Raw genomic sequence first — 15,307 nt, forward strand, 5'->3', positions numbered from 1 at the left:
ATAGCACTAGATTTGACCTGGAAGGGAGGAAAGGAAGTTCAGCAGTAAGTCCAGAAGATTTAACTGATGCAGATTTGGCATTTAGGAGCTAAGATATTATTAAGCCTTGAAGTGTTTCGCAGTCGTCAGGTCCTTATTAGAGCATTACTTCCATTACAGTTATTTCTCTCTAACCCCTACCCAAGCTGCCTGCCTACTCACTAGATGAATCTTCTTAAAACTCTGTTTTGATCATGTCATTTCCTTACTGGAAAATCTAAAGTATGACTCATACTCTGTCAATAAAGGTCAAACTGCCTAGCTTGACACTTAAGACCTTGAAGTCTGACCTTAACTTATGTTTTCAATTTTATCTTTGTGTTTTGTTAACTCTACTGCAGCCAGACTGGTCTTTTGAACTTACCTTGAGTATCTGCTCTGTATCTTTACATTAGGCCAATAGTAACGCATCTTACATTCTTCTTTGGGTCATTCTCTTCCCTTCCCTCTCCTTCCCTCCAATTTCTTTTCCTATTCTCTCTTTTTTTTTTCAATTTATTTATTTTTATTTATTTTTGGCTGCATTGGGTCTTTGTTGCTGCGTGCAGGCTTTCTCTAGTTGCGGTGAACAGGGGCTACTCTTTGTTGCGGTGCACAGGCTTCTCATTGCGGTGGCTTCTCTTGTTGCAGAGCATGGGCTCTAGGTGCACGGGCTCAGTAGTTGTGGCACACGGGTTCAGTAGTTGTGACTCGCGGGCTCTAGAGCACAGGCTCAATAGTTGTGGCGCACGGGCTTAGTTGCTCCACAGCATGTGGGATCTTCCCAGACCAGGGCGGGAACCCGTGTCCCCTACATTGGCATGTGGATTCTTAATCACCGTGCCACCAGGGAAGCCCCGTATTCTCTCTTCTTATCTATTTCAAAGCTCAGCACGAGTTTCATCACCTCAGTTAAGATTACACACCACCAAGCCATTTAATGCCCAGTCCACCAATGTGCCACTTAGTTTACCTTGCCTTCATTTATACAACCAGCTGTGGCTAAGACCTAGACTTTATAAACCAGAAAGACCTGGATTTGATTTTCAATCCAATCACTTATTAGGAAAAGGGTCTTGCGACAAGTCCCTTTATTTCTCAGAGTCTCACTTTCCTTGTCTTAGAATATAAATACAGGATGATTTTCATGGGGCTGTTCTTTCTTTTTTTAATATTTACTTATTTGGTTGCACCGAGTCTAAGTTGCGGCAGACAGGTTCCTTCATTGTGGCTTGTGGGCTCCTTAGTTGAAGCTCGCCAGCTCCTTAGTTGTGTCATGTGAACTCCCAGTTGTGGCATGCATGTGGGATCTAGTTCCCTGACCAGGAATCGAACCCAGGCCCCCAGCACTGGGAGCATGGAGTCCTATCCAGTGCGCCACCAGAGAAGTCCCATGGGGCTGTTTTGAATAGTAATTGAGACAATGTGTATAAAGTAGTCAGTGCAATTTTTGGTACTTGGAAGCATTCTATAAGTGATAGTTTATTATTATTATTAATTATTTTATTTTGTTTAATTACATCATCTCCAACTTGACTGAAAGGCCTTTAAATAATTCCTTGTACACTGTTGATACTGCGTGTCATTTTGTGGGCCGTCATTTTTTTTAGGTTTCTGACCTACCACTTTTAGCCCCTGGGGCTCCTACATAGTCATCTAAATATTGATCCACTTGTCCAGATATTGTTTTTAGTAGTCAGTTGTGACTGGACAGCTATAAGGTATGAACAGAAACATACATTGTGAAAAATGACTAGAATATGAAGGGAAAGCAACTGTAGCTATTATTGCTGTATAAGGAGTTAAAATTAGGCCAAATGATTAAATTAGTGAATCTTTGTCTCTATATGGGGTTTTCTATTAAGTTTAAGCAGGAAAGAGAGATGTTGAGAAACTGATGCTGAGAGATTCTCTCTTGTTAATATTTTATTTGTTGCAAATGGTTTTCCGAGTTGTTTCCTTGCCAACCTCAAAGCAAAACACTCTGCTTTGAAAGAAGAAAAATCAGAGGTGTGTTATATTTCACCACAGGAAGCTATTCACAGTCAGAGGCAAGGAGAATCCAGTTGAATTGTGGATCTGAAGGAGGCCAAGAAAGTGCATTTTAAACCAAGCTAAGCACAAGACACTGCCTCATTAAAAGAGGAGAGTTACAGGCTCACAGTGAAGAGGAGATCACGTAAATTGCTCTCAATTCTCTTGGAGAAGAATAAACGTGTATGCAAATGCCCAGGTCCTGGTTTTCAGTTTCAAAAGGAAATAATGTGTGTTCTGTCAGTGGAGCTCAAACTATTCAAAGGCTCGACAGAACAGCCCCAATGGGAGCTGGATGCAAGGACTTCACGTAGTAGCTCTGTGTCAGTGGCAGTCTCTTGAAATTGGGACTAAAATTAAAAGTAGTTGAGTGCAACCAGTTCTAAGTGTCAGATGAAACACTTTGCTCAGCGTGTGGTGTACAACACTGATTTTCCTGTTGTGTTCCGCATTGTTGCGTGAGATGTTGAATCAGGTCCCTGTTGAGTGCATTCACGAATATAAGAGCTGGAAGGCAACTCCATCCATAATTACTGTTCTGAGATTGTTATTGCCTATTTGCCTTGAACTTTAATTGGACAAGGTATTTGTGAACTTGCTTTATTCTTTTGACGCCTGGAGGCGATGTTTTTCTTCTTTCAATTTGATTGGCCTTTTCCATGGAAACATCTTATGAATGCTTAAACGTTGTACTTTCTAAATTGGTGCTAAGGCACAGAGAGGATTGTTCACCAGAGACAAAGTGGACTAGGGGAAGACCTGTTCTAAATGGTATTATGCAAACTATGTGATCTCTATGGTTACATATGTGATTCTAAAGGAATTTGAAATGACGGTTCTGATTTGAGTGTCTGAATACCTCTCTGATTTTGGTAGCTCCTAATAAGATTATGTGAGTGTGGACACTGCATCTGTTGAAACTTTAATCTTTTAATCTAGACATAGGGTAGGTCAAATAGATAAGGGCAGGGAAAGAGAAATGGTAAGCATTTGATAATGTGTGTACCAGAGAGGTCTCTTTTTGGGACTTCAAAGAGCCTCCTGGGAAAGTGAAGAGTGACAATGCCTTGGCTCCGTAGTGGCTCTAGAATAGTCCCATAATAAGAGAATGCAAATAGGACAAAGGATCCAGGAAATTGCTTCACATAGGGCAGTGGTCTTCAAACTTTCACTTGTATCAGAATCACTTGGAAGGCTTTCTAAAACGCATATTATTGGGCCCATTTCCTGAATTTCTAATTCAGAAGGTCTGGTGTAGGGCCCAAGATTTTGCATCTCTAATAGGTTTCTAGGTGATGCTGATATACTGCTGGTCCTGGGATCTCTGAAATAAAGCAATGATTCTTGCCTTGTTCTCTCAAACTTTAATATGCAGAAGGATCACCTTGCAGAGGTTGTAAAAAGTGTAAAGTCAAAATATTATACTGGAGTGAGGCTCAAGACTCTGTGATTTAAAAAAAAAAGCACCCTTAGTGATTGGTCTGTTGTAATTGGCCCAGGGACACTGATCTAGGGGCTCCAAGCCACTGGGACATCACTAACTCTTTAGTCCTTGGGTCCTTCATATTTTCATAACTATTTATAACTTGACTGTCAGTTAAAGGCTGTTAGAGTTCTAATATGCCTTGAAGAGTAAGAGAAAGTAAAATGGAGACATTACAATATTTGTTTTACAATATTTTTTTGTTTTTGTTTTATAATATTTTAATGGCCTAATGATATCATAGGCCAAATCACATCTTATGAAAATATGATATATTGTGATAAAATATGATGAGCATTTAGCAAAACCTGATATAACAAGACTTTGGCAAGAAAAAGTTGCTAATCTCCTGATATCAAGTAAAATGTAAATAAATCAAATCTTTTAAAGGAGGCAGCAAGGTATAATGAAAAAGAAGACTAAAAGAAAAAAGAAAAAAAAAGATGACTTTGGAGATGAACAGTTCCAGGCTTCAGCACTTAGAGCCTAGGCACATTACTTAACCTTTTTTCATCTGTGAAAGGGATTTAGTAATTCCTGTCTTACATGTCATGAAGAAATAATAGATAATATAAACAGAGAGACATATTGTGTTTAATAAATGGTAGTTATAGAAGGAAGAAGAAAAAATAGGACACAGGCACTTCTCATCTCTTAGTTTTGTTTTTTTTTTATTAAATTTATTTATTTATTTTTGGCTGCGTTGGGTCTTCGTTGCCGCACGCGGGCTTTCTCTAGTTGCAGCGAGCGGGCGCTACTCTTTGTTGCGGGGCTTCTCATTGCGGTGGCTTCTCTCGTTGCGGAGCACAGGCTCTAGGTGCACAGGCTTCAGTAGTTGCGGCACGTGGGCTCAGTAGCCGTGGCTCACAGGCTCTAGAGCGCAGGCTCAGCAGCCGAGGCGCGCGGGCTTAGTTGCTCTGTGCCATGTGGGATCTTCCCGGACCAGGGCTTGAATCTGTTTCCCCGGCATTGGCAGGCGGATTCTTAACCACTGCACCACCAGGGAAGCCCTCTTAGTTTTTTTCATTGCAATTTAACTGAGACAAGAGATGCCTGTCCAGCTTAAAATTCCTTGAACAGCAATTTCAACCAATGCTTTTGTATGAATTTGAGACTGACTCTGAAAGTGGACATCATCCCTCAAGTTTCTTTCATGTAAGAATTATGAATGTAACCCTTGAAGATATAAATTAAAACTAAGAAAATTTTAGACTGATTTTGGATATTGTGTAATAGAAAGCATGTCTTTCTTTGATTAAATAGATATATGGTATATGCATATTTTCTGGAATGCTAAGAAAATTTAAACAGATGAGGTGAGTTTTTATATTTTGGCATGGTTAAGGACCATGAGGGCAAAAAAACCAATGTTATATAATAACAATACTATATAATATTTAAGACAGTAACTATATGTATGTATATAAAGTGATTCTGGAAGTAGTGTGTTTCTTGTTAAGCCTGGTTATTCCAAGAACACCTTTCTCTTTACTTTTATATGCTTTATATATAGAATATTCTTCTTTGTACTTTATATGCTTTCACTTTTTTTTTTTTTTTTTAATGAGAAGGAATAGATGAAACATTCAGCCAGGATTCTTGAAGAGACTTTAATGAAGAGGTAGTTTGAAGAGAAGTGAGTCAGGTTAAGGGAACCATCAAGGGGTGGTGAGGGACCATGGGGCAACCACCATCACTCTTAGGCTAGATCTGAAAGAGGTGGAGGAAACTGTGTTTACTAGAATGTAGAGGAGGGACCGTCTGATGGAAGCTATGGTGCTAGAGGAACGCAGCTACTGCCTGGATGTCAAAGCAGGGAGGGAACACGAAGAATACATACGTTAATGTCTCTCCGATTCTATTTTGGGATCTGTTGCTGGTACATTCAACTGAGCAAACACAAGTGGATGGCCAGTGGGCAAGAGAGTTTGTGTGACACAGTGTAGGGGTCAACCTCACAGGATGAGAACAGGGCAGAGAAGAAAAATGGACAGATGGGAGCTCAGGGGTGCCTAGAAAATAACCAGCATGAGCAGTTATTTCTTGAGGTAAAGTATGGAGACAGGAAAATTAGATAAAATTTTGTATGTAGGTAAAGGGGAAAATCAAGGAATTTGGTCTTGTTGTAGGACGAGTAAAGGGAAGTAGTGATAATTAATGTTGGAAAAGGTTATTTTGAGTCAGATAGATGATAAATGGTTTTTAATGACTGTTTCAAGATTATAGGCGATATTCACTGGATTTTAAAATAAATTAGAAAAGGCTCTTTTCCAATCATTTCAAATTAAAAGGAAATCTGTAGACTATTATGAAATCCCAGATCTTAGTAGGGAAAAGTAATGAAAACGGAAATTAAGATGTCATAGTGGAGAGGACATTGACTTAGGATCAGAGAAACAATGGCTAGAATCCTGGGTCAGTGTTGAATATTACCGTAAATTTGTCCAATATAGACTCTGAACTCATTCCTCGTGGACTAAATGTGCATAGTATTTCACATGGCTATTGTGAAATTAAATGAATAAACATATGTTAAATGCTTAGGATGATGTCTAGACATGGCCTTCTGTCAATGGATGATGATATCTACCAGATTTTGAGTGCCAAATTTATGCCAGGTGCATTCTACCTGCTATCTCCAAGCCTCCAAGCAACCTCATTTCAGGAGGAGAACTCAGGCTCACAGTAAGCCATTTGTGCAGGGCCTGTTGTTACCAAATGGCAGAGTCAGGCCTTGAGGCCAGGCCAGTATGATCCCAAAGCCAGGCCTCTTGCTGTTAAACTGCAGTTCACATCCTTTGGCCTTTTCTCCCATAAGGTGCAAATGCACTTATAATAGCTTTCTAAGAAAAGCCAAAGGATATAATTGTGTAGTAAGTTTTCTCTGAAAATCTGTTCAGGAAAACTATGTAGGTTGGTACTTACAGGCTCTTCATGCAAACGTGTAAAATGTTTGAATATTATGTATGAGGCAGCATAATTTCTAAATGGAGGGACACACTAAAATCAAAGCCTGCTTTTGAAATGAGGTTCAGCAAGTCATCTTAATCGTCCTCACTGTCATTAACTACAGATTGTTCTGAATATCATAATCTGTCTAATTATTTTAACTTCTCTAAAGGGAATACTCAGGAAGACTTTGTGAATTTTCCTTATAGTTTTTAAAAATTGTGATGTAATTAGAGAAATGTCAAAAAATTTAAGAGTCTATAAACGTTCTAAGGAGAATAAACACAAAATAAAAGTGCAGGAATTAATAGTAGTAATGTATATCAGAGAGAAAATACAATTAGAAAGAAGTTCCTTTTGACAATTGCAAGAAAAATTATGAAGTACTTCTTAATGAGCTTAGCAAAGGATATGCATAGACCATGCAAAGAAAACTGAATACTCTTTTGGGAGATGAAAAGGGAGATTTGAATAAGGGATGGATAAGATGACAAATGATTGTTAAGATGTCAGTTCTTATCAAGTCTCTTTATAGACTGAATGTAATCCTAATAAGCCTCGTTGGACTTTAAGGAATTAAACTCTCAACAAATTGATACTAAGCTTCAATTGGAAAAGACATAGGCTTTTGAATGAGGAAGGATGTATCCTACCAAATGTAGGGACACTTGTAAATCAGCAAAAGTTAGGACTAAAGATAAGTGGAAGTGAAAAGAGATAAAAAGGATATGTATACACATATACTTGAATTATTATTTATAGCAATTTGACAATAATGTAAATGTCATTAAAAAGATAATGGCTAAGTAAATTATGAAACAGCACAAACTTGCAGATGTTAAAATGGCATGTATGAACAGTAGACAAACACATGGAAAAATAATTATAAATAATAGGTAAAAAAGGAATAAAATATTTTGTAATTATAATGTATTATATATGCCAGGTTTAAAGGAGAACATACTCATATTCATGCTCGGTGTATGTTCACCTGTTTAAATGAGTACATATTCATATTCATAGATTTAAAAGAGAAAGAACATGAATAAATATACCTGTTGAATTCAGATAGTGGAATAAGAATGATTTTTGTTGTTCCTAAAATTATCTTACTGTTTTTGTCATGTTTTAACAATAAAAGTTTTAATGTAGATTATGTAAACTTTTATATAGACTATGACTAAAGCGTCAACCAAAGTATATTGGCTAGATGATGTTTGTCATATGAAACTTGAACCAATAAAAAATAATTCTGAAGTATGAACACAGAATTTAATCTTGTTCTCAATTATCTTGACCATCTCAAATCTACTAATGTTGCTTAAAGTTCCTTATGATTAGATGAACATTTTCATAATTTCTTAAATCTGTTCCTCTTATACATGCTATTTTTCCATCTTTTCATCTACTCTGTTTTGCCTACTTTTCTGAGCTCTTGAAAGGTTTACATTTTTTTGGTTGCTCTTTCACATTTATAATACAGTGATGATTGTCTTATTAACAAGTTTATCAGTGCCTACTACAAACCTATTTTTATTAGAAATGTAAAAGCTGTTCTTAAAGATAAATTGAAATTGTTTCAAACTTATGTTTTCTTTTTTGTTCTTTTAGGTAAGTAACTGAACAGGGACATGAAGAACTGATATTTCAAATGACAACCATGTTGCAAAAGGTACTTTTGGTATTTTAATATTACTGTAGAAGGAGCACTATAAAAAGACACAGAGGTTGGAATGTATAAGTTCTATTTTGGTAAAAATAATTTTTTGTGTAAACAGATTTAAAGATGTTATGGTTTTGATAATATTTTAATTATGAGAAATGTAATACCTGTATGATAGGGCTTTTCTTTCTGAGTCTAGGAAATTATTTTAAGTATTATTTGGGAATGGAAAGATAAATAAATTGATCACTTTGTGAACATATTCATTGGTGGAATGAGGGAGGTGGGGGAAAGAAATTAGATGCAACAAAGTGAACACATTGAGATTTGTGCATCAAAGCTGTATGTTTTCACCAAGGGCTTATGGCTTGTTTCCTGTGATCAAAAAATTATCTTCAGAATTGCTCATAAAATTGATTGCTCTAAGCTTGTCAATAAGGCAATTTGATTTTAGATAATTCAAATGGATTGCATCAGTGTGGAGAATTCGCCAGATTCTGTTTATATGAAAAAAATTTAAATAAAAGGAAGGGAGCGAAGAAGGAAATATTACACTTAAATAATAGAATATAGAGGTCTTGGATACCTGTCACATGCATGATTTGGGGAAATATGATTCCTTTTTGAAGTTATGAACCTTATCTAGAAGAATCTCTTTATTTTCAAGAAGGAATCTTTAAAATATTATAGAAACCATGACATCTGGTTGAGAGGGAGAAAATTGCACTATGAGCTATTAGATGAGCTGTGTGACTCCACTACCATTGACAATTATGCAAAAGACCAGTGACATTTAGATGCAATGAAGCATGTATTGTTCCTTTATACTAAATTAAAAATTCATTCCAATAAATAGAAGATATATGAGAATAGTAAAAGAGAAGAACTCAATTTTCTGTATAAAACCACAATTAAAAAAAATTCTAATCTTGCTGAAGGGGCTTATAAGAACTCAGGGCAGGTGTAATGAAGAGGCTTAATTTGAAGAGAAGTTAAAAAAAAACATTAAGGAAATAACTTTACGCCAAAAAGTTTATACTCTTCCAATGATAACCATTTAAGTAGCATGAATTTTCTCTACTTTTTGGCTATTTTTTGAATGTCAAATGAGAATTAGGCAACTTTATTAATACTGATAATGAGAGAGCACTAATTAGCTTGGGCTATTTTTAGTAAGGATAGATATTACCCTGTATTATTATATGAATATATTATGATACAATTTGCTTCACTTGAGATATCAGTGAGATTTCCAAGTGTAAATGCTAAGTTGGCAGTTGGATAGATAGATGAGTCTTAGAAACTCAGAGCAGAGATCTATGGTAGGTTTTGGAAACCATTGTCTCACAGTTGGTAACTAAGACTGTGGAAATGAATGGGACCACTTTTGTAGAGATTATAGTATGATGAAGTACAGAGGACTGATTCCAATACCTGAAGAAAAGGAGAGAATGATGAGTTGAGGTGGAGTGTCAAATGTTGCTGACAGGTCAAGGAAGATGAAGACTTCAGTAAACCCACTGAATTTTTCCACATAAAGGTCCTTAGTGACTTTGGCAAGGAAAGTTTTCTTGGAATGGGGGGAGCATATGCCATATTGGCATGGGTTGAAGAATAAATAGGAGGTTAGGAGGAAAAGTTAGCAAAAAAAGATAGTTCTTGTGAAAATTTTGTCTGTAAGTAAAAGTGGAGAGAATCCAGTAGCTGGACTGGGATGTTGGGATGACAGAGTTTCGAACATGTTTAAATGTTAATGGGAACATTGCAGAGAAGGGGAGAGATTAAAGGCATGGGTTTCTGAGAAGGAAGGAAGGGATGGAGTTGCAGCGCAGGAAGGGGGATTACTCGTAGCTGATGGGAGGAATCCGCCTCAAAATAACTAAGGCAATGGCAGTAGGATATGTACAGACACAGGTAGGGTTATAGACTTGGTAGGTAGTTTAGGGGAGTATCAACAAAGGTTTCTATTTTCTCTATAAAGAGGGTGTGGTTAGATTAGTTAGTAGGGATTTGAGGAAATGAGAAGAGTTTGAAGTAGTGTTTGTGGAGAATGGGAGAGGGAAAGTTGCACTGGGGACAGTGTTGTTAGACTAGGTTGGTATTAATGACTGGGAATTTGTAATGGTTGGGAATTAATGACTGTGTCATCCGATTCCCTGAGTTTTGCCAGTGGACTTAAGCTTCCAGTCTGATTACAATTCTCAGTCAACCACTGTAGACCATGACAAGCCTTAGGTGGTTGAAGGATTTATTGAAACCTAATAGATAATGACCTTCTCCCATAGGATTAAAATAGAGCCATATTTGAAGACATTAATCTAAGTGTGGTGTTTTCCCTTAATTTGCATGAACATATGTGTGTTTATAAGTGTACTATATGCATGAATATTTCTTTCTAAAGATCAGAAATCAGACATATTTGGCTTGGAGGAAAGGGAAAAGAAAGATATTGAGTATTCTTTTCCCAGGTACTCATTTTTGGTGTGTGTCTCCTAATGACAGTATTTTTATGGCAAAATTTAAGAAACTGTTTGACCTTGAAGAAAAGATGACTTTTTTTTAAAATTCAAAACTTATATCTTGTTTGCCATGACTGAAGAGAGCCTGCTGTCCGAAGCTACTCAGGCATCATTGGTTTGGCATGTTCTTCCTACTCTGGTGTGTGTCCTTTGGATGGTCTAGTTAGAATGTGGAAGTATTAAACAGGCCCGAAGATGAAAGACTTCAGTTTGTTTACTTTGAATTATAAGAATGTTAATATGCTTATTTAACTAGAAACTCTAAATTTCTATCTCCCATTTTGATTTTTTAGACTGTTTACTTGAGAGTACAGGGCTTTTTATAAAACTGAAGAGATCTCTAGTTGAGGGACTTTCAGATGTTGTTTTAGCTGCAAAACCACACTGAAAAATAAAATCTGGTGTAAATAAAGTTAAAAAGAGAACTATTCTGGTTCCAGTAGGCATGGGGGACCTGGAGCCCACTTACTCAGGTCACCTCTTTCCCCTCCTCTTCATCCACGTTCAGGTAGGTTCGGGTAGGTCCCCTGAGACATCACCATCGAGCCTCCATGAAACATTGCTTGAAAATTACAATTCTAGGTGGTCACAACTCTACTGAATTTCATTAAAATATAAAGTTCTTAAGATAAGTTAGCTGTGGCTTTAAGATAATTTTTCTCTCTCTAATAAAATAGGCAGGTTAGTGTTTACTTTGACCCAAAGTGTATAATTATCTTATATCGTTAATTTTAATGATAATATAATAGATAGTGAATTTGGTCAAAGCAACTCCATAGAAACCACTGCTATTTATGTTGCAAATCCGAGGTTTGAAAAGCCAGGCACTCAATTTAATTAATTCTGCAGGTCAGGATGACCAAAGTTCGTAAACGGGGACCCCTTTACTAAGTTCAGGAATAGAGCTGTTCTTTACTGTCCTCAGAGGACGGACATAGGACTATGGCAGGGAGGATTTAACTGCCTTGGTCTTGAGTAGCCAGGAAAGTATGTTGTTATAAGTTACGAAGATGTTGTTCTTCTGTTAGGGTATGACTTTGTCTAGGACTGACAGTATCTGTAGACATGGAATTAGATGTTTTCAAGAAAATAATAGTACCTTTTTGAAAACTAGAGCATGGATAAAGTAGATATAGGGAATGGTCAAAAGAAAGCTAAAGTGGAGTATGTGGAACTTGCTAACAGAGCTATAAAGTCAGACTAATATGGGACAGTATTGAACATACGATTTGTGCCACATACAATGTCAAATTGTTTGCTTGAGTTATTTTTAACAGTCATAGTAACTGAATGAGCAAAATATTATGACTTGATTTTATATTCGATGCAATGAAGTCTCTTAGAGGTTAAGCAATTTGTCCAGCTCACACAGTGAATTACCAGCAAATGTAGTGGGGTCAAAATTGAGATCCGGATCATTTTATTTCATCACCAAAGTGGCCTAGTGAAGTCAGATTCAACAGCCAGCTGGAACTAGAAGTAGCAGAAGTGAAGGCAATGTCCTAAGCTGTTAGAGACATAGCTGGAAGAGGGCTGGTCCTCCACGTCAGACTGCTTCCCAGGAAGTTAAGTACCTCCAATAGCTCCATGAGAAAGAAGTGATTCTGACAGTCCAATGACGGTTTGTATCCTTAAAATCTACTGCCTTTTTCATTGCCTCCAGACAATCCTTCCTCTAAATACTACGGTGATTAGAGGACTGTCCCTTCAGGGCTCAGGTCACTTGGGGCTTATGCCACCAAGAGCTTTAGTACTGAGGTCAGATGGGGAAAAACTCTAGCTGGCTGAGGACTCCCCATGATGTCCCCGACTTGAGAGTCTGGCCATTGATGGGGAGAGCTTTGTCTTTTCATTCCAAGATTCATTTCCTGGGGAAGGAAAAGGAGCTCAGTTCTGGGTTGTGTCCTGACATCTTCTATTCAGGTGTTTATCCCTGAATCACACACTAAGATCTGTATCTCCTAGTGTGTGAAATCTTGTAGTTATGGAGAAGAAAGTAATGAAAGGAAATAAGAACAATTAAAAGGGTTAAATATGACATCATGTGAGCCAGATATAAAGTTTACAATCTTAAGTTTTTAAAAGGTTTTTTAAGGCTTGTTTAAAATATGTAAGGTTACTGGGAGAAAATAGCAAAGACTAATAAACTTCTCAGATGTTAGGGAATAGAATACCCTGCATGGACATGATCATTGATAATATGTGTATTTTTGTTTGCCTGTGATGTCAAACACATTTTTTTATACTTCAGTGGTGTCAATTTCTTATCTTTTGGTGTAAATCAAATGTAATATTTGAGACTTTCCTACAGTGATGAAATATTGACCCTCTGTTCTGATCAATAATTATAACTTGCTTTAATTTAGAAAACTCAAACTCTTAAGCTCTGTATCTTCTGGAATATTTTCTTCCTGGAGAACGTATATAATTGGGAATAATGATAGAATTAGATTTGTTCATATTAACCCATTTAAGTGTTACTAACTGTCAAATCAAAGTGGCAGCTTTCTGGTCTCTCTCTCCTCAGCTAAATTTACTAGATATACTATCGTGTGTTACTGTAATTGTATTTTACATACAGTTCTTGTGACTGAAGATAAGAATCTTTTTTCATTTCATCCTATTTCCTGTTTTGTTATATTTTGGTTAAAGCTGTTTACAATTGGCATAAAAACCCTTTTTCTGTCTTCGCTGTGAAAGAGGGGGAAAATGAAAACTCAGTAAACCAAAGTACTACTGATTTTTCTGAAAGAAAAGAAGAGAATTTGGGGGGGGGGGACGTGTTCACTCTATGATGAGTTTTTTGGGAACTGACCCCTCACTCTGTGGTCAGTCTATGTACAACACAGACCGTGTAGAAAGAATTGATATCCGATAAAATGAACAAAGCTCTAATGAGCTAATTGATTACTTACTTTTCTCAAAGCAAAATTTGCCTTCCTCTCCCACAGTCCCTCCATTCAACTTGTATAAATTATTTGTAATTCTAGCAACGTTAGTAATTCTTTATTACAGCTACTATATTGGTCACATAATCAGGGGCACAACAATAAAATTTGTGTTAATTATTTTTATCAACCATATTCTTTAGTGTTTAAAATTTTGCAAACAAAGTAACAGTAGAGTAAGTATGTTCTTCTTGGGCATGTTGGAGAGCCTTTTTTTTTTTTTTTTCCACAAACATACGAATCACAGCAATCTCCATGTCTGAGTCCACATGCTTAGAGGCAAAGCATATGAGAGAAGCAGGGCCTTACCCTGATCAGTGGACTGAAGCTGGAAATACTGATCTCACAGAAAAGATCATGCCCTTCTCAGCATGCATCTGGCCCTTTTCATTTTGCTTTCATCAGCTGGGGCTGTTCAGTGGTGCAAAGAAAACATTGTAAAATGCTTACAGCTTTTGGAAATGCTTCTGAACTCTTTAAATAATGGTAAGAGTTGCAAATCTTATAGGAAGAGCCTATCACAGAAAAGCTTTATTCAACTCCACAGGGAATGCTGAACGCCAGCTAGTGAGAGCTGCTCTAAAGTAAAATACTTGTAAGAAGGAGATGCTGAAGTGTGCATTGTTGTAAAGCTTAAAGGGAACAAATGTTTGTTTCATTGCACATCTAAACCTAATCTGAAAAGGGTGTCTATGGCCGCCAGCAGAGGGAGAGTGAAATTTTGCAGATGGATAAAAAGGAACTTTCAACAACCTAGCTTAGCTCTTTGGCAAAAATCCAGTGCACTGGGAATTCTCCAGCAAAATGGGTTGAACTTGGCAAATCTGCAAATGTGCATATTTCTACTCAGAACAATCAGGCAAACATAGAGACTTCCAGAGGAACTAATTATCTTTTGTTTTTTTCACCTTAGAAAGAGGATAATATTTGGAAGATGATTAACTGCTAAGAGATTTTAGAAGCAACGTTTGAAAAATGTTGAAAGAAAACCCTATATTTAGCCTTTTTCAAAAAAGTTTTTAATACCCATTTGTGCTCCCTAAATAATTTATCATAATTAACAGTAGTCCAAGCCATATGGTTTATAATTTGAAGATGTTTGTTTATTATTTGCTGTTTGCCTTTTAACTAAAAAAATTCTCTTTCATTATCTTTTTTTTTCTTGCTGCTTATTGCTGTAGTTTCATCGTTATGAAACCAACGCCATTATTTCTCTAACTATGTATCTGTATGAAACAAACCCTGTTTACTGACTCGGATTATTTACATTACAGAAAAACAAGCTACAAAGGAGTAGAGATGAGTTTATCTCCAAAGAATATTTCCTAGAAAATATTGGCTTATATGAGAATGTTCTGATATATCAATATTAACATATATTATAGTATATGTTTTATAGTATATGTGTTTGTATGACAATATATAAGATGGGTGGATGACGGTCTTTCAGAACAAATTATTGTAGCAATTTAAAGTAATTGGACCTAAGTGTTTTAAATTCCAGTACACATATTTTAAGTATTTTTATCAAAAAAGTTAAATCATACAAAACAGTAGAGAGGACTGACTTATTTGAAATGTAAATCCTTGATGTTCACATTTTGTAGAACTTTTTAGTTACAGTTGTGGCATTACAAAATATTTAATGTGCTTAAAATAGGAACATTAAAGAGAACATGCACTTTTAAGAGGG

General features: G+C 36.5%; 1 protein-coding gene across 2 annotated transcripts in view; it reads left to right on the forward strand.

The window, feature by feature from the left end:
- The window catches only part of ANK2 (ankyrin 2), a 689,779-nt gene that overhangs the window by 187,031 nt on the left and 487,441 nt on the right, over window positions 1-15,307 (forward strand). Inside the window, exon 2 of one of the 2 annotated variants that reach the window (XM_082462716.1) lies at window positions 8,096-8,156. The exons of the other annotated variant lie outside the window; for it this stretch is intronic. Within the exon in view, the coding sequence (XP_082318842.1) occupies window positions 8,136-8,156 (21 nt within the window). The 5' untranslated portion in view covers window positions 8,096-8,135. The remainder of the gene's footprint in view (window positions 1-8,095; window positions 8,157-15,307) is intronic. 2 annotated transcript variants of the gene reach the window in all.

Source organism: Balaenoptera physalus (assembly GCF_965194825.1).
Source record: "Balaenoptera physalus genome assembly, chromosome: 5".
NCBI lineage: Eukaryota > Metazoa > Chordata > Mammalia > Artiodactyla > Balaenopteridae > Balaenoptera > Balaenoptera physalus.